The sequence below is a fragment of the Tachysurus fulvidraco genome, chromosome 8, assembly GCF_022655615.1.
Source record: "Tachysurus fulvidraco isolate hzauxx_2018 chromosome 8, HZAU_PFXX_2.0, whole genome shotgun sequence".
Classification (NCBI taxonomy): Eukaryota; Metazoa; Chordata; class Actinopteri; order Siluriformes; family Bagridae; genus Tachysurus; species Tachysurus fulvidraco.
This window is the reverse complement of record NC_062525.1, coordinates 19,865,456-19,885,035: the sequence shown is the minus strand read 5'-3', so window position 1 is coordinate 19,885,035 and position 19,580 is coordinate 19,865,456. Positions and strand designations below refer to the sequence as shown.

The following is a 19,580-nucleotide window of genomic DNA, read 5'->3' as shown; positions in this document are numbered from 1 at the left end:
GCCTAAATAACAGTTATTTAGCTACAATTTCAATAAAATAAAAATTAACTCAGGTGAAAACAAAACCTAAACCTAAACCAACATTCAGGAAATAGATTTAAAAATAAACAGACCCTTCCTACATCCACAGTCAATACAAGAGACATTAGCAAGCAGGTTACTAATGAAATACTTAACATGCATAATTATTTCATCATTATGAGGACACTAGGTGGACATTCTGGCATTTTTTGTGATTTTGTGCATTGTGCTTTTGTTTTTGTTTTGTCTATCACGTGTTTGCCCCACAATATCCTTAATCCCATCTCTGCACACCTGTTCCTTGTGTTTCAATGATTGTTCTCCTTATTTATACCAGTCTTGTTTTTGTTTTTCGCTGACTGTCTCTTTGTTGTCCTTAGTGTCCTTGTGTTTCTGTCCCTTTGTGTGTTTTTTCCAAGAAGACCCTGTTCCCTGACATACAGATTTGGTACCTTTTTATATAAATTCAGTGATTTTGCTTTTTCATTTACAGTCCAGAAACTCAGGAACACAGTGATGTGAGTGTGAAATAATTTTATTGGCACACTACACTGCCACGTCTCAATTAACAGTTAAAATCAGGCCATAAAAGACCTTTTATACTAAACTAAAAACAATGATTACATATAATTAACATATAAATAATTAATAATTAACTGGTCTTTGTATTGAAAAATAAAAAAAACAATAAAAATCTGATCCACATTTTATTTATTTATTTATACTTATATATTCAGCTGTATACAGTATCTCCGTATGTTAATAAGAATAGACAGTGATGCATTTTATTAAGTTGGGCTTATCATATATTCTTTACTCCAGAATAAATTTCCTACTTATGTTTTTAGCAACATTTCCTGGTTTCTGCACTGTCACCTGACTAGCCGACATCTCCACAGAAGCCATTAGTGATTGTATTAGTTGATTAGTTTATGCAACTCTGAAGATAAAAAGATCTGTTTTCTTGTTGTGCTATGAAGTCGGCAGGAAAGACAAAAGTCCACAAAGTCTTTTTATTTATCAGGGATTAATTAAAAAACAATTGTTTGATCCTCAAAACCCTCTATAAACAAACTCAGGTGAGAACACCAGAGATTTATATGTAGTCTTTTTGTCACTGAAAATTAACAGCATTCTGACACCAGGTGGGGAGAAAAGTGCATCCGATAATTCAGTACCAGTTAAACACCTTTAGCAACAATAATATGAAATAAATGTTTTGTGCAGGAGTTCATCAGTCTCTTACATCATTTTGGGAAACTATTGTCCAGTCTTCTTTACAACATGGCTTTAAATTCCAATGAGGTTGAGGTCTGAACTATTCAGGAAAGATTTTTATTTTTAACTTTTGGAGCTTATAGTTTATATTTATAAACTGTGCATTTAAATAAGGTTACATATTATGATACATTTTATGTGAGTGATGCTTAAAAGGTTTTGTATAACATTGTACATTGCTTTTTGTGTATCTTTTAAAACTAGATCCGTGTCTGGGACTGAAAATTCATTACTTTGGTTTGGTTTTTTTTTTTTTTTAATTTCTGACTACAAATTTCGGTGTATTATAATTAATTAATTGATCATTAAATTAAATCTATGGTTTATTAGTGCCAGGAAACGACGTGATGTGGTTTGAGGCCACAGATTAATGACGTCACGGCGTCACTATGACGCGGCGCCTCAAATTCGGCACTGTTCCAGAAAGCTGCGATTTAAAAGACGCTTTTGTACAAACTCGCTATCAGCGCTCTTATCACGCCCTATAACACGGAAAAGTAGGAATTAGACGACTTGTTTACGAGTATGGAGAGAGAGATGAGTGAAGACAGGAAGCTGTGCGGTTTACTGAACGAGATGCGATTGGACGGGTCGCTGTGTGACGCGGTGCTCAGAGTGGACGAGGTGGACTTCAAGGTCCACAAGAACATCCTCTCGGCGTACAGCCCGTATTTCAGGTAAAAAACCAAACACAACTTTTCATCTTAAAATGTTACCTAATGAGCAAAAACTATACCGAAGATGAAACGGTATTTACATTAGTATTAAATAAACAGATCCATAGTCACAACTACGCGAGCCTGATTTAATGATGATTTCTTAACGCCGACGTTTCCTCACAGCCATCTGACTGAAATCTACCCTGTTACACGATATTGTAATAAAACAAGTGTCAGGATGTTAAGGAGCGCATGTCCAGTGTGTGTACTGTGTAACTGCAGCTTCCACATCTTCAGGACTCCAGTCTGTTGTGTGGAGATATTTTTAATATACTGTATGTTTTAACTAATACATGTTCTTCTCTTCCTGATCTGCAGAGCTCTATTCACAAGATGGAGCAATCTGGATCAGAGCATATACAACATCAATGGTGTATCTCCAGAAATCATGGATTTTATAATCCACTACATGTACACGCAGGACATTCAAGTCACCACTGATGAAGTGGAGACCCTCTTGGCCACGGCAAATTACCTGCTTATCCAAGACCTTGTAATGAGCTGCTGTGAATTCATACAGGAACATCTAAACCCAGATAACTGCTTAAGGGTTTGGCAGTACGCTGACACTCACTCGTGCTACGAGCTGCGGGATCAGGCCTACATGTACACGTTGCATCACTTCGAGGACGTCGTTTTTTCACAATCTGGAAAATTCCTAGAGCTGACCATGGAGCAGCTCAGTGACATCCTGGAGAAGGATGAGCTGAACATCAAGGAGGAGAAAACAGCCTTCCAAGCTGTATTCCTGTGGATCAGGTATGATCCCAGCGTCCGAACGCAGCACATAGTCAACCTGCTGCCGAAGGTGAGTGTCAAGACCCTCATGATTGTTCCTACCCTATGAATTTGAATGGACCAGAAACCAGACAATTTTATTACAGATTAACAGTCAGGGCTCCAGTGATAGCTCTGAATTAATTGAATTTGGTAGTGATGGTAATAAACAATAGATGCTAATGGGCAGGAAAAATCTCATTATTTTGAGAACTTGTTTAATAATAAGTCTTTTTTGTTATGTAATATGATCTTAATCGTACAACACTTATCTCACGGTCTCCTGTAGAAATCAGTCAGATATTTATTTCCATATTATCCTACAACCTTCCACATTTTTGCTCCACTTTCTAACCAAAGGTTCTGACCTTTCATATTGTGTTGTCTGTGCTGTGAGGTCAGGTGCGGCTGGCTCTGGTGACTCAGGAATACTTCCTGGAAAATATAAAGAAAAACCCGGTGGTCAGCAGTGTGTGTGAGTGTCAACCCATCATCGCCAACGCCATGAAGGCCATGTACATCTCCAACACCAGACACTCACATCTGTTTACCCGTCCACGGCTCCCGTATTCCATCCTGTTTGCCATCGGCTTCAGTGAGGAATCTTCTAAGAACGTAGTGGAAACATACGACTCGAGGCTGGAAAGCTGGATGTGCATCTCCAGTAGAGAAGAGCAAGTTCGTGTTTATCACGGCACAGTGTTCTTGGATGGTTTAGTGTACGTTATTGGTGGCTCTGACCTTGTGGACTACTACAACACCGTGTGCACCTTTGATCCCCTTGATGGAACGTGGAACAAGGCAGCGCCCATGCACTTGCGCCGAGGCTATGTTAGCGTTACTGTGCTGGACGGATTCATCTATGCAATGGGAGGCTTTGACGGCATTGTGAGTCTTAACTCAGCTGAGCGTTATCAACCAAGCACCAACCAGTGGAGCCTCATCCCATCCATGCACGTGCGGCGAAGTGACGCCAGCGCTGCCACTTTAAATGGCAAGGTAAGACTTCAATTCTCACACACACACTTTAGCACAGTGAATTAGGGTCATTATCACTCCTGATACAAAAAGGGTCGAGGGCCTTTGGCTAAAAATAAATTAAACCCAAACATTATTTAATGTTCTTGTCCCTGATGAGACCTGAAAGCAGAACCTGGAGACACCCAGAAGCTTGATTTCTTTTTGTCTTTTTTTGGTTCCTTTAGATCTACATCTGTGGAGGCTTCAATGAAAACAAGGATCATTTCACGGCTGAGTGTTTTGACCCTTATTCTAATCAGTGGACCCTGATTGAGCCGATGCTCATGCCCAGGAGTGGCCTAGGTGTCATTGCGCTGAACAACCAATTGTTTGCTGTAAGAACTGAAAGTAACACACACACACACACACACACACACACTGAAATTTGAAACCATATTACCTATGTACTGATATAAGGATAGAACTTTCAAAACAAAATGATGTCTTAAAATGGGACTAAGTGGTAAATGTGAATATTATTCTATCAAAACTTAATTTTTAAAGAAATAAATGAAGATCATATCTTTGTTTTGTAAGTGGCAGTATGGAAACATGTTTCTATTCGCACTATTTATGTTCACTCACACAGAAATCTGATGTTTTATAGATCGGAGGTTTTGATGGAGTCAGTCGGATGCAGAGCATCGAGGCCTTTAACCCTCGTACCAACTCCTGGAGGTTTCGTTCCCCCATGTTTAACCCACGCAGCAACTTTGGCATCGAGGTAACGAACCTGGTGTTAATACAAGATTAGACCCAACTCCAAAACCTGGAGTGAATGAACTATAATCCATCTATTGTCTACCTCTTCACCATGTAATCTTCTTCTTCTTCCAGGTGATGGACGGTCACTTGTATGTGATTGGTGGCTGCAATGATGAAGGCACAACCTCCAGATGCGAGTACTACGATGTGTATAAAGATGAGTGGTAAGAGCAGGGTTACTGTCACTTCCAGAGATCTGGGGTTATGTAGTTAAGTTTATCCTAGAAACTCGTACGGTGTGTGTGTGTGTGTATCTTGTAATTCTTTACTGTATTAAACTGAACCCCAGGGTAAATGTGATGTTATGATTATAATTAAACAAGAAACATTACAAACATGACAAATTTGATTTCCTACAGGTTCCATGTCCAGAACACGAACATTTCCCGCAGTGCAGTCGGCTGCTGTGTGGTTTCTGGGCTTCCCAACGTCACCGACTACACCACAGAACGTGATGGTTTACTCTAGATGCACAGCTTTTATTATTTTTATTATATTTTATTAATGTTATTAATTAATTGCCTATTTTAAGACATAGTGTACAGATAAGGATTTAAACTCTGTCATTTTAAACATTTATTTTATTGTTTTAATCTGCCTAATTCACCTGTGTTTATGACATGACTCTGTTATCGGCAATCTGTGTATAAATATTCAGGGATAACAATTTTTTATTTATTTATTGCATCTTTGGGAGCTCAGGGTTTATATTTATACACAGAACAAATCAATCAGATTACGTATGAAGTATTTCATGTAAGTGTAATGAGTGAAAGGTACAAAAAGTAAAAAAATCTATTTCTAGAATTGTGTATAATGTTCATTACAGGAAATGTTACTTTATACCTTTAAATCTACTCAGGTGTGTGTCAATGAATATTAAATGTTTTAAAATGAATATACATTAATATAACAGTGCATTGATAGAAGCAGGATCTGTTCTAATTGTATTTTTTGGGGGGGTTCTTTTGCATTTCAAAAAAATAATGTGCTGGGTGTTTAAACACAATGTGTTTTATATGTCTTATATGTATATAGTTGTTTTTTTACTTTCTATATGAATCAAAGTGTACAGAATAATAAAAATTGTCTCTTTATTATTGTCTCTAAATCGCATTTACTGGATCTATAATATATTCAGCTATATGAATTTGAGCTTCCTGGTTTGTTATAATAATAATGAAACAAATAAATTCATTAATATTGTTTCATCAGTGTCGTTTTTATCATTTCTGACTACATACATTTTACTGCTTTACATGATTAAAATCATGTAAAGAAGGCTTCTAACACAATGAAAACAGATTTATATTAAAATAATTCAGAAAGACTTTTTCTTCATTTTTTTAAAATTCTGAACAGAAACAATATTTTACTGTGTCCTGTCTCCTGTGTCCCATAGCACTCCTCTTTAGTCAGAAACCAGCTAAAGCAAAAGAAAAGGTTTCTTTACAATACAATTCTTTATGTATTAGACTAGATATATGTAATACAACTAGATTTGTAAAGTTTGTCACGACAAACTTTGATGTTGGCTTTGACGGTGCAAGTATTCGAAAAGGCCGGTGCTTTTTGGAGGTGAGTAGACATAAGGGTCAGTGTTACTTTTGGAGGCAAGTGGACAGAAAGATTGTGAAAGCTACTGGACTGCTAGGGTGCCAATACTTTTGGAGGTGAGCGGACATGAGCATGTGCCATGATCCAAATACCCGTGAAGCAGTTCCCCTCATTGTGCTGAGTGTTTTGATATATGACATGTCCATGTTGTGCTAATTTTTGATTTCGCTTATTTTGGGGCCGGGCTACATGTGACGTCACCGGTGGGGTGCCAATACTTTTGGCAAAAAGTGGTTCCTGAGGGTTTGGACATTTCATGTCAATACTGCAGTCATTATGGGATTCTACTTATTATTATACTGCATAGAACACAGAAGAGAAGCCGTGCCTGAGCTCTGTGCATGATGCGAGTGTGAGAGCTTAGAGAAATTTTAAGAATTCCCCATTCAAGTCTATGGGATGTTCGATCGTTGACTACGGGAAAACCGAAAGTTCCGTCAGAACTTCGTCCGGAGTAAGGTCCTAAAGATCCTGTCCGAGTTTGGTGTAAATCGCTCGAAAACTTGCCGAGTTATAAATCTCCAAAGTTTATAATGAAATTCCGATCACTTAGAAAAGTAATAGCAACCAACTTCAGTTGCTTAGTGGCTTAGTGGTTAGCACGTTCGCCTCACACCTCCAGGGTCAGGGTTTAATTCCCGCCTCCACCTTCTGTGTGCGGAGTTTGCATGATCTCCCCGTGCCTCGGGGGTTTCCTTTGGATGAGAGTGTGTGTGTGTGTGCCCTGCAATGGGTTTGCCCTCCATCTAGGGTGTATCCTGCCTTCATGCCCGATGATGCCTGAGATAGGCACAGGCTCCCCGTGACCCGAGAATTTCGGATAAGCGGTAGAAAATGAGTGAGAGTGAGAGATTAAATAGGAAAACAGAATAAAAAATAATTTTAAAAAAATGCTGCAATGGATATTCATTTCTTTTTGTAACCAACCATACAGGAAGTGATTACTTCTGTGCAGGACTTTAGGCCTGTTTAGGTTCTTGAAATCACTTTGGAAAGGAAAAATAATGTTATTAAACAGTTCAGGACATTTTAAACAAAATAATAAAAATTTAGCTTGAGCAATTTTAGATGATTTTATTCAAATTAAAGTTTTCATTTTCGTTCCCTGTTGAGATTCTATTCCCTGATTCGAATCAAACAATAATGAACTTTATTAAGGCAGGGGAACAGGTTCCTAATCACTAAATTATGTCAATGTGATTGAATTGTGGAAACCAGATTATTAACTCAAAGCTATGATTTATTAATCTGAGGAAACGAGATGATGTGGTTTGAGGCTCCAGTATAGTGATGTGTTGTGGGGTTTATTTCACAGAAGTCTTTAATAAATAAAAAACACGACAGTGCTATAAACATATACACACTGTTAAAAAGGTTCTCATAAATCTCACACTCTGAGTTGCCATTTCTGCACATTTAGGTTCCTGTAGAAAAAAAAGGTGTTTTAAAAAGTGTTAAAGCATATATTTTATACATTTCCGAGACCTCGTATTGAGCTGTTGTGAATTCTACAGGAACAGAATTCTAACTGTATTCCTGTGGATCAGGCACGAGCCCAGCGTCCGAAAGCAGCACATAGTGAACCTGCTGCCAAGGGTGTGTCCATAAACTTGACTCAGAACTTCCTGACCGTTCCTCCAGTACGAGTTTGAACGGAACTGAAAGAAGACTAACAGTCAGTTCCAGAGATAGCTCTGAGTTAAGTTAAGCTGCTTTTGTTGTTTAAAAATGAAATTTTGTTCATGACCTAAGATTTTATTAATTTCCCACATGTCTAAAATAAGAAATTGGGAGGCAGCAACTCACTGGACAGCTATAAATACATAGTGGTGAACCTCTTGTATCATAACAGTCTGTTTTTGCTGATTCATGAAGGAAGCTGAAGCTGTTGTTGTCTAAGGATCTCTATCTAATATGATATCACAGTTTTCTGTGGATATCAATCAGGATTTTATTGTGATCTTGTTCAGCTTTAATTAAATTCAATTAAATTTATTTCCATAGAATAGGTTTTTAAGGATTCATATTGTCTCAAAGCAGTTTTACAGATTTATAGAAACAGAAAAATCTATAAAAAAAGAATAAAAAAATTAAGAAATTAATAAATTTGATGTTTAAAGTTAAGTTACTATTTATCTTTAAAATAAATAAATAATGAGGAAGCCAGAGAAGACGATGGCACGAAAACACTAATGGGTCATGCATGTAATGCAAACTCTGAGTACACCATAAACCCAACACTAATTACTTTGGCCCCATCCACAACGATCCCATAGTCACTGGCTGACCCCAAGTCACAGGCTGACCCTGCAGATCAATCCCCGGCAGGGTGTCCTGTAAGAACAGATAATCAGACTAGAAATCAGAACCTGATTTCCTGCAGGTTCGATGTCCAGAACATGAAAATTTACCTTAGCACAGTCAGCTGCTGTGTGGTTTCTGGGCTCCCCAACATCACTACAAGACCGAATGTGGTGATGTTCTCTAGATGCAGAGCCTTTATTATTAACTATTAAAACACATGAAGCACAAAAAGATTTCAAAACAATGATTTTTTTTAAAATGATCAAATAATCAATGGCTGTAAGCAGATTCACAAAACTAAAACTTTTTGACTGTTAATTAAAAAGTAATCTGACAATTCAAGATGGAATATTATTGTCTAAAGACAATAGAAAGACAGCACATATAAATCTATTTTTAATAACTCCGATTGTCATGTCCACTACCGTCATAATCTCTAACTTTTACAGAAAATAATTTTAAAGTGGAATTGATTATTTCATTCAATATTAATAATTACATATTATAATTAAATTATAATTCAGACAAAACAATATTCTAGATATTGTAATTGTTAAATTAATCAAAAAAAGAAAATATAGTAGCATTTATGTCATAAAAATATTCACACATTAAACAATTTATTTGTTTAGTTACTAAATTGTCAATAAATTGGATGTTATGGTAATACATATCACACCGTGTAGTGGTAGAGCTTCAGTCGCACAATTCAGGGAGCTTAGCCTCTGCAGATCGAACCCGCTTTAGGCATTTTATCTTCCCTCATTATTTTCTGGTCACAAATATATGTATAAATAAATATATTTACATAAGCTACCCCACTGCACTTTCCCCTTATTTATTTTATATTGAGTGGAACGGGAATAGAAACACCCGTAACAGTATGTCCACACCAGACCGTCAGCCAGCCATAGGGCAGGTTGTGGCTCAGCTCAATCATGAGCAGGCATTGGCCCAGCGTTTCACCAAGGTTCAGGAAGTTTGTTAAACACGCAATGCATTTATCACATTAATCATATTTCCAATGTGATCGCCCTTTTATCAGGCAGAGCAATGGCTTGGGCTACAGCCATTTGGCAGGGCCGCCTAGCTGACTACCCTAAGGTTGTGGGGGAGGCACTCCCACAACCCGTACCAGTTCATGCCCTTGACGGGCACCCATTGGCTGCAGGGCCCATAACCATGCAGACATATAGGCTCACCTTGCGCATTGTCCCTCATACAGAGCGTCTGTAGCTATGTCACTCGGCTTATCTTGGGCTTCCCCTGGTTGCAGCAGCATAATCCACAAATAGACTAGGCCATGCAGTCAGTCATAGTCTGGGGCTCTCAGTGCACCCAGAGCTGCTTCCGACCACAGGTTCTTGCCTGGGGCTACTCCTCACATTTCATGGGGCACCCATGAGCCGTGAGAACCTTGGAGTTTCTGGTGGCCCTCTTTGAATCGAGATGTTCGGGCTTTTGTGGCTGCCTGCCAGATGTGCGCCTGAAGCTAAAAGCCCCAGACACACCCACAGGGGTTGATCAGGCCCTTGCCTATATCGTCCCGCCCATGGTCACACATTTCCCTGGACTTCATCAACGGCCTGCCTTGCTCCCAGGGAATTACTGTGAATCTGGTGGTAGTGGACCGGTTCTCTAAGGCAGGTAAATTTTGTCATACTGCAAAAAACTCCCCTCAGCCAAAGAGACGGCAGAACTCATGTTTCAGCACTTTATACAGACACACGGCTTCCCTTCTGTCTCTGATAGGGGGCCCCAATTCGCTAGCGTGTTTTGGGGGACGTTCTGCCGCCTAATAGGTGCCACTGCCAGCCTCTCATCGTGTTTCCACCCCGAGTCAAACGGTCAGACCGAGAGGCTAAACCCTGACTTGGATCGCTCCCTCTGATGTCTGGCCTGCGCTTGCGGGTTTAGTCCAAGAAGTCCTACGTCGGGCCGTTCAAGATCTTGTGGTGGATTAATCCTGTGGCTTACCGCCTTCAGCTCCCACAGTCCATAAAGATCAGTATCATGATGAATGCACATTTGGTTGAATTGTTGTGGTAAACCTCAGGCCGGGAAGAAAATCTTAAATTGCCGTAGAAAGCCCTTGCATTGATCTGCAGCTCTGTCAAAATTTTCAGGTTATTTGTACTGATTTGGTCCTGGGTGCAGGCATACCGAGGAGAGTGTGGGTCAGGTGTTAAGCTGTCACAAATCTCCATGGTGAACTACTATTTTAAGTATTTTACTCTTTTCTTCTAGGTGTTAAACTACTTCCACTTTAGTTTATTTCAGAAACAGGTAGGTCTTTAGTTATAAGTTAAAGACAGCTGTTCAGACATCATGGGTAAATTAATTCCACTACATATCATTCATTCCACTACTACACTACTAGTGCCAGAACAGAGAAGATTTTTCATGCATACTTCCCTTAAATAGATGTTGCAGGATTAAGTTAGAGGTAAGTCCATGATGCACACATCATCTTGCCAGCGAGTCCAAGATGTAATAAGGGACAGTGCAAACACTCCATACTCATGCCACTAACACTTTTTTGTCTTCTCCATCTCCATCAACATTATTTTATTGAGCACACTTCTGTACACTAAAAGTGGCTGTGATAATATGGCTACTGCTGCATATTATTCCCCTCTCTCTCTCTCTCTCTCTCTCTCTCTCTCTCTCTCTCTCTCTCTCTCTCTCTCTCTGTGTGAATGTGTGTGTGTGTGTGTGTGTGTGTGTGTGTGTGTGTGTGTGTGTGTGTGTGTGTGTGTGTGTGTGTGTGTGTGTGTGTGAATGTGTGTGTGTGTGTGTGTGTGTGTGTGTGTGTGTGTGTGAGAGAGAGAGAGAGAGAGAGAGAGAGAGAGAGAGAGAGTAAGAAATACTGTTTCTTTAAACATTTTCTGCATCAGCTTAATTTAGTTGAAATGACAATAAAAGCTTCTTGATTTGACTTGTCTTGAATTGAGTATAGATATCAGAGAAGAGCACATATTTGATCATAAACATAATCAGTCACTCTGTGTTTTCTGAAATGTAATATCAATTATTATTTTATTTGTAATTTTATACAGTACTTATAAAATGAAATATAGGATAAGGCACGGAGCCCCCCTGCCCCCCTAGCCTAAAATAATTTTGTAATTTCCCTCTGTGTGAATAGAACTAGGATTTGTGCAGTTTCCACACTTTAACACAGGATTCACCTCCACAATGTAATGAAAATGAACTGGAGAATCTGGCTTCAGTTCCTCAGTTCCTCAGTTCTCGGGGACTCAGAAGATAAGACAAATCAAACATTCTTTTATTCTACAGTAATTGTGTATATAAGTACATAGAGTACAATAAAGTGACAATAAAGGCTACTACTACTACAATATCTCCCTATGTTAATAAGAATAGACAAAGTGATACATTTTCTTATTACGTTGGGCTTATCATATATTTTTACTCCAGAATAAACTTCCTGCTTTTGATTTTAGCAAACCTTTCTCAAACAAAAAGCCAGAAGATTGACAAACTACATTTACCTGGTTTATGCACTGTCACCTGACTAGTTGACAACTCCACAAAAACCATTAGTGATTGTATTAGTTGATTAGTTCATGCAACTCTGAAGATAAAAAGATCTGATTTCTTGCTGTGATATGAAGTCATCAGGAAAGACAAAAGTTCAGTCCATCAGCTGTCCTTTTTATTTATCAGGGATTAATTAAATAACAATTCTTTGATCCTCAACAACCTCTATGAACAAACTCAGGTGAGAACACCAGAGATTTAAATATGTAGTCTTTCTTTTTTTTTTTCCCACAATAAATGAACCAGCATTCTGATACCAGGTGGGAAATCAGCAGGACAGCTATCTGTATTTTGTTTTTGTTTCTTTTGCTTAAAACCTGTTAAGGAACACCCGAAATTTTATATACAAACAAAAAGTGATACAGCTCCCACATATTTTGACACACAGGCCTGGTCTCATTGGAAAGAAGAGATTCTCTAGTTTCAGATACAAGTGTCAGATTGATTCTAGACCTTACTGGCACCAAGTTACAGAGGCTAGAATGGAAGGTTTTGATTTCCGCCTGAGATTTTTTCTGATAAACTGATTAATCTTATTTCTCTGGAACATGTTAGGTAACATTTAACAACTGAGGGTCATAGCCACATGTCTTGGCTTTCACCAAAAAAAATCAAGTCAAAAGACCCAAAAATGGCTTCAATAAAACTATTTTTCTACGGACATGTCCGTCCGGTCATGTGTTTCTTGTGTACTTGTTTACTGTATAACTTTGAATTAAAAGACTGCATGCTCAGTTTAAAGGCCTAAAACACACAGAGCCTCTCTGTCTACAAGTCTGCTGTGAAAAAAGGCCTGTAACCTGACACCCTGAGCTGTGAGACTGTGAAAAGGTCAAGGATTGCGCAATAAATCTTGTGCGCAGCTGTTTCACGCAGATCCAGGCAGCAGAGAGGGGGGTTGCTGCATATCTTTGGAATCGTCTCCTTATTGGCTAAAGAGCTGTAGAGGTCCCGGCCCATTTCATTGCTATTGGAAGGAGTAATTGTCAGTCAAGGGAGGGTTCCCAAAAATTATGTCATGACCTCATTGGCTTCTCAGCCGACTATCTCTGAATACAAGCACCGATTGGCTCAAGTGAGGGCTTGTTTGATTCGTTAGGCCCTGGGCTATAAATATGACGTTAATTTAGAACTTTTGAAACCCCCAATGAGAAGTTAGAGCCGAAACAAAGATGGTGGCGCACTACTGTTTCCAGTTTTTCGGAATATTTGCGAGGCGACCAAAGCGTTTTGGATTAAAAGGCTTACAAATTCCAGTTCCTTGGACCTTTGGGGATTTTTGTGGAATATTTGTTTTGGAAAATATTACCCCAGTGAAGAAAGGGAAGCGTCTAAATGTAAGGGGAAAACTGGTCTAGCGCCACCTAGGTCAGTTTACTCCAAAAAAATTTTCTAATAGTATGACGGCTATGAATCATATTATGCTTTGTGTGTGGGCTTAAAAAATCTTGAGAGTATAAACTTTACTAGAAACATAAGTTTTTTCGTGTTTTTAGAGGATTTAATGCTTAAAGGTTACAATGAAGTACTGCCTCCTGATGCAGCTTCAGCCCCTAGCGGTAGTGTTCCACATATGGAACGCTGTTCTCTATGCGGTGTTAAGACAGACCACAAAAAGAGGAATGATGGCATGCTGCATGTTAAATGTTTTGTTTTTCTTTCTTATTGACAAATCTCATGTATTGTCTATATAAAATATATAAAATTCACTTTTCTTTCTTTCTTTCTTTTGTTCTCATTTCTGACTACAAATTTCGGTGTATTATAATTAATTAATTGATCATTAAATTAAATCTATGGTTTATTAGTGCCAGGAAACGACGTGATGTGGTTTGTATTTTGTTACTTTTGCCTTTCATAAGTTAAGACAGAACAAAGAAAGAGGAATGATGGCATGCTGCATGTTAAAATGTTTTGTTTTACTTTCTTATTGTTGCTAAATCTCATGTATTGATTATATAAAATTCATTACGTTTTTTTTTTCTTTTTTTTCATTTCAAATTTTGGTGTATTATTATATGGTTTATTAGTGCCAGGAAACGACGTGATGTGGTTTGAGGCCACAGATTAATGACGTCACGGCGTCACTATGACGCGGCGCCTCAAATTCGGCGCTGTTCCAGAAAGCTGCGATTTAAAAGACGCTTCTGTACAAACTCACTATCAGCGCTCTTATCACGCCCTGTAACACGGAAAAGTAGGAATTAGACGACTTGTTTACGAGTATGGAGAGAGAGATGAGTGAAGACAGGAAGCTGTGCGGTTTACTGAACGAGATGCGATTGGACGGGTCGCTGTGTGACGCGGTGCTCAGAGTGGACGAGGTGGACTTCAAGGTCCACAAGAACATCCTCTCGGCGTACAGCCCGTATTTCAGGTAAAAAACCAAACACAACTTTTCATCTTAAAATGTTACCTAATGAGCAAAAACTATACCGAAGATGAAACGGTATTTACATTAGTATTAAATAAACAGATCCATAGTCACAACTCCGCGAGCCTGATTTAATGATGATTTTAGGGTTGCCACCTTCAATACAGAAAAATAAGGGACGCCTGCCGCAGCGGGGGCCACAACCCTCGGGGCCACGATGATCACAGTCCCGATGGCGTGCCAGTGGTGGTATATCATAACTTAAAACATGTATTCATAAATATACTAAGATTGACACCAATGGGAATTATAATAAGATATCTGCTATTGAAATCAGTGTGAACAGATGCGCTCAGTCTCTCACTATCACAACTTAAGTGGTCATATTGAATACACAGCTATGATAATAATAAATGTACGCCAACAAAGTGTGACTGAGAACACAAAAAATAAGCTTTTGGAGGAACTTGTGAGATGTGAACCTCATTTTATTAACTTGTTATTAAATTAACAGATCCATAACTTAGTAATTATAACTCGCAAACTTGCAAAAGATCTTCCATGAACATAATAACATCAGTGGATTTATGAAACTTTCAGAGCTGAACATGCGCGCGGGGGGGGGGGGGGGGGTGTCTGGAGATGCCATCGTTTCATATGGATTTTCTGTAACTCTGTTACTCTTTATTGTAATAAAACAAGTGTCAGGATGTTAAGGAGCGCATGTCCAGTGTGTGTGTACTGTGTAAAACACATGAGGTGACAACTGTGCTGTAAATAAACTGTGAAGTGTTTGTCTTTTTTGCTGATATTTAGCTCGAGTTCAGTTTTCTTCGGCTACACCGTCTTCATCTTATCTTCATGGAAGAATATTTATATAGTGATGGATTTATTTCTTTCTAATATTCTGGGTTTGCTGAATGATTCCTTATAGTGTCTGAAGTACAATTAAAATGTATTTATTACTGGACTTTAAACGTTTGATTGGCTAGCGTCGCTCTGATTGACAGGTTGGAGGAACGCCCTCCATTTAAACTCTCTCTAACTCCTGACTGTAGCTTCCATCATCAGGACTCTATTGTGTGGAGATATTTTTCCTAATACATGTTTTTCTCTTCCTGATCTGCAGAGATCTATTCAGAAGATGGAGCAATCTGGATCAGAGAGTGTACAACATCACTGGTGTATCTCCAAAAATAATGGATCTTATAATCCACTACATGTACACGCAGGACATTCAAGTCACCACCGATAAAGTGGAGACTCTCTTGGATGCAGCCAATCACCTGCTCATCCATGAACTTGTAATGAGCTGCTGTGAATTCCTAAAGGATCACCTAAACCCGGATAACTGCGTAAGGATTTGGCAGTATGCTGACGCTAATGCGTACTACGAGCTGCGGGATCAGGCCTACATGTACACGTTGCATCACTTCGAGGACGTCGTTTTTTCACAATCTGGAAAATTTCTAGAGCTGACCATGGAGCAGCTCAGTGACATCCTGGAGAATGATGAGCTGAACATCAAGGAGGAGAAAACAGCCTTCCAAGCTGTATTCCTGTGGATCAGGCATGAACCCAGCGTCCGAACGCAGCACATAGTCAACCTGCTGCCAAAGGTGAGTGTCAATACACTCGACCAGACCATCCAGACCATTCCTACAATACAAGTTTGAATGGAACTGAACCCAGACAGTAGAATAACAGTTAGGGTACCAGTGATACCTCTGACTTAATTTAAGCAAATTATGTTGTTGTAGAAAAAAAAACACACATTGTAGAAGATTCTTTGCTCATAAATTTTTAGACACAACCTAATCTGAGCAATTTAGCAATTTGTTGGGAAAAAACTGAAGGGAAAGTTTGATTAAATTCTCACTTGTGTAAAATAAACAACAAGGCAGCAAACTCAATGGACAACTATAAATACATAGTGGTGATGGGCAGAAAAACCTTGTTATTCCAAAACTTCTTGTTTTATAACAAGTCTCAGCAGTTATTGTTGGAGGATCTTTATTGAAAAATCATATTATCTCACAGTCTGCTGTAGAAATCATTTAGGATTTTATTGGGATCTCATTCAGCTTTACATGTAATAATGTCAAAGTTCAGTGAAATCACATAGTGTGAAAAACAGGAAAATTAATCCGTGTCCATTTCCACATCATCCTACAACCGTCCAAATTTTTGTCCACTATCTAACCAAAACTTTCTCACCTTTTATATTGTGTTGTCTGTGCTGTGATGTCAGGTGCGGCTGTCTCTGGTGACTCGGGAATACTTCCTGGAAAATATAAAGAAAAACCCGGTGGTCAGCAGTGTGTGTGAGTGTCAACCCATCATCGCCCATGCCATGAAGGCCATGAACGACTCCAAAATGGCTGAACCAAACACCAGACTCTTGGATCCTTTTACCCGTCCACGTCTCCCGTATTCCATCTTGTTTGCCATCGGCGGCTTCAGTGGCACATCTCCTACAAACATCGTGGAAACGTACGACTCTAAGCTGGACAGCTGGATGTGCATCTCCAGCAGAGCAGAGCGTGCTCGAGCATATCATGGCACAGTGTTCCTGGACGGTTTGGTGTACGTTATTGGTGGATATGACATCATTGAGTACTTTAACTCCACGTGCACATTCAATCCTCTGGATGGAACGTGGAAAGATGTGGCGCCCATGCACTCGCCCCGTGGCTATGTTAGCGTTACCGTGCTTGACGGATACATCTATGCCATGGGAGGCTTCGACGGCACCGTGAGTCTTAACTCAGCTGAGTGTTATCAACCAAGCACCAACCAATGGAGCCTCATCCCATCCATGCACGAGCGGCGAAGTGATGCCAGCGCTGCCACTTTAAATGGCAAGGTAAGGCTTCAATTCTCACACACAGAGAGTCAGCCTTGATACAGTGCAGTGGTACAAAGAGGGTTGATTGCTTTTGGTTAGAATATAATAACAAACCCAAACATTATTTAATGTTTCAGTCCCCGAAGAGACCTTGAAGCTGAAACTGGAGACACTCAGTGCCTTGATTTATTTTTGTCTTTTTTTGGTTCCTTTAGATCTACATCTGTGGAGGTTGCAATGAAAATGAGTGTCATTTCACGGCTGAGTGTTTTGACCCGTATTCTAATCAGTGGACTCTGATTGAGCCGATGCACATGTCCAGGAGTGGCCTAGGTGTCGTTGCGCTGAACAACCAATTGTTTGCTGTAAGAACTGAAAATAACACACACACACACACACACACACACACACACACACACACTGAACATGTAAACAATTTTAAACCATATGACCTATGTACTGATAAGGATAGAAATTTCATCCTGATCAGTGGACACTGATCGAGCCGATGCACATGCGTACAGTAGGTGAGGTCTAATCGTCATTGCGCTTATCAACCAATTGTTTGCTGTGAGAACTGAAAGTCACATACACTCTCTCTCACACACACACACACACACACACACACAAATGAAACCATGTGACCTTTGTACTGATATTAGGATAGAAATTTCAAACGTTAAACAAAAATGATAAATGTGAAAGTGGTAAATGTGAAAATAATTCTATGAATTCTATGATGTTTTATAGATCGGAGGTTTTGATGGAGTCACTCCGATGCAGAGCATCGAGGCCTTTAACCCTCGTACCAACTCCTGGAGGTTTCTTTCACCCATGTTTAACCCACGCAGCAACTTTGGCATCGAGGTAACGAACCTGGTGTTAATACAAGATTAGGCCCAACTCCAAAACCTGGAGTTAATGAACTATAATCCATCTATTGTCTGACTTCACCATGTGATCGTCTTCTTCTTCTTCTTCTTCCAGGTGATGGACGGTCACTTGTATGTGATTGGTGGCTGCAATGATGAAGGCACAACCTCCAGATGCGAGTACTACGATGTGTATAAAGATGAGTGGTAAGAGCAGGATTCCTGTATGTAGTTAATTTTATCCTAGAAACTTGTTTGTGAGTATTTATTGTATTAAACTCAACCCCAGGATAAATGTGATGTTATGATGATAATTAAACACAGAAACACCACAAACAGTTTGATTTCTTGCAGGTTCAAGATCCAGAACATGAATATTTGCCACAGTGCGGTCAGCTGCTGTGTGGTTTCTGGGCTTCCCAACATCACAGACTACACCACAAAACGTGATCTTTTTCGCTAGATGCACAGCTTTTATTATCAACTATTTAAGCACAAGTCATTGGCAGAACCTCTGCTCTCTAGCTCTTTCTTCATCTGTCTTCATATTTGCTTCTCATATAGAATCATTTGTATTATTTAATTGCCAGGTATTATGAATGGATTTATTAAATAATTGCCTGTTTATTGACCTATTATAGATTACAGATTAGGATTCAAACTCTGTCATTTTAAACATTTATTTTTATTCTTAATCATCTGCCTAATTCACCTATGTTTATGACACAATAGTGTTTTTATTTTTTTATTGCATCTTTGGGAGCTCAGAGTTTATATTTTTATACAGAACCAATCAGATTATGTATGAAGTATTTCATGTAAGAGTGATGAGTGAAAGGTACAAAAAGTAAAAAAATCTATACCTATACCTTTAAACCTATCAATGAATATTAAATGTTTTAAAATTATTATACATTAATATAATGTATTACTTATGTATTAATGTATATATTATAATGTAGTGCATTGATAGAAGCAGGATCTGTTCTAATTGTAATTCTTTTTTTTTTTTTTTTTGGTTCTTTTGCATTTCCAAAAAAAAAAAAAACATAATGTGCTGAGTGTTAAAAGACAATGTTTAAAATAAAATGTATCTTATATGTATATAGAGTTGTTTTTTTTTACTTTCTATATGAATCAATGTGTACAGAATAAAAAACTTGTCTCACTTTATTATTGTTACTAAATCTCACGTACTGGAGCTATAATATATTCAGCCATATGAGTGTGGAGCTTCCTGGTTTGTTAGAACAATAATGAAACATAAATAAATTCTTCAATATTGTTTCATCACTGTCTATTTTTCATCCTTTTCGGATACATATGTTGATCTTTTATTGTTTTCTACTTATTTTGACTAAAACCATGTAAAGAAGGCTTCTAACACAATAAATCGGATATTAGATTTATATTAAAATAAT

At 38.6% G+C, this 19,580-nt stretch overlaps 2 protein-coding genes across 2 annotated transcripts; both read left to right on the top strand.

The window, feature by feature from the left end:
• Positions 1-400: 400 nt before the first annotated feature.
• Positions 401-5,682, top strand: LOC113648517 (kelch-like protein 10). The gene is made up of 8 exons (XM_047816964.1): positions 401-539; positions 1,723-1,976; positions 2,337-2,826; positions 3,198-3,794; positions 4,001-4,150; positions 4,423-4,539; positions 4,653-4,744; positions 4,940-5,682. Exons 2-8 carry the CDS (start codon positions 1,825-1,827, stop codon positions 5,046-5,048), a joined length of 1,707 nt encoding a protein of 568 aa, XP_047672920.1. The 5' UTR covers positions 401-539; positions 1,723-1,824; the 3' UTR covers positions 5,049-5,682.
• LOC113648549 (kelch-like protein 10) lies at positions 415-19,059 on the top strand. The gene is made up of 8 exons (XM_047816961.1): positions 415-539; positions 14,189-14,442; positions 15,569-16,058; positions 16,691-17,305; positions 17,503-17,652; positions 18,038-18,154; positions 18,275-18,366; positions 18,514-19,059. The coding sequence occupies exons 2-8, from the start codon at positions 14,291-14,293 to the stop codon at positions 18,620-18,622; spliced, it is 1,725 nt and encodes a 574-aa protein (XP_047672917.1). The 5' UTR covers positions 415-539; positions 14,189-14,290; the 3' UTR covers positions 18,623-19,059.
• The last annotated feature ends 521 nt before the right edge of the window (positions 19,060-19,580 follow it).

Excerpts from the sequence above, each read along its gene's own strand:
- LOC113648517 (XM_047816964.1), top strand. The coding sequence starts at position 1,825 with ATGGAGAGAGAGATGAGTGAAGACAGGAAGCTGTGCGGTTTACTGAAC. Across the intron at positions 3,795-4,000 it reads CTGCCACTTTAAATGGCAAG|ATCTACATCTGTGGAGGCTT; the intron begins GTAAGACTTCAA and ends TGGTTCCTTTAG. Across the intron at positions 4,540-4,652 it reads GCAGCAACTTTGGCATCGAG|GTGATGGACGGTCACTTGTA; the intron begins GTAACGAACCTG and ends TTCTTCTTCCAG.
- LOC113648549 (XM_047816961.1), top strand. The coding sequence starts at position 14,291 with ATGGAGAGAGAGATGAGTGAAGACAGGAAGCTGTGCGGTTTACTGAAC. Across the intron at positions 14,443-15,568 it reads GCGTACAGCCCGTATTTCAG|AGATCTATTCAGAAGATGGA; the intron begins GTAAAAAACCAA and ends CCTGATCTGCAG. Across the intron at positions 17,306-17,502 it reads CTGCCACTTTAAATGGCAAG|ATCTACATCTGTGGAGGTTG; the intron begins GTAAGGCTTCAA and ends TGGTTCCTTTAG.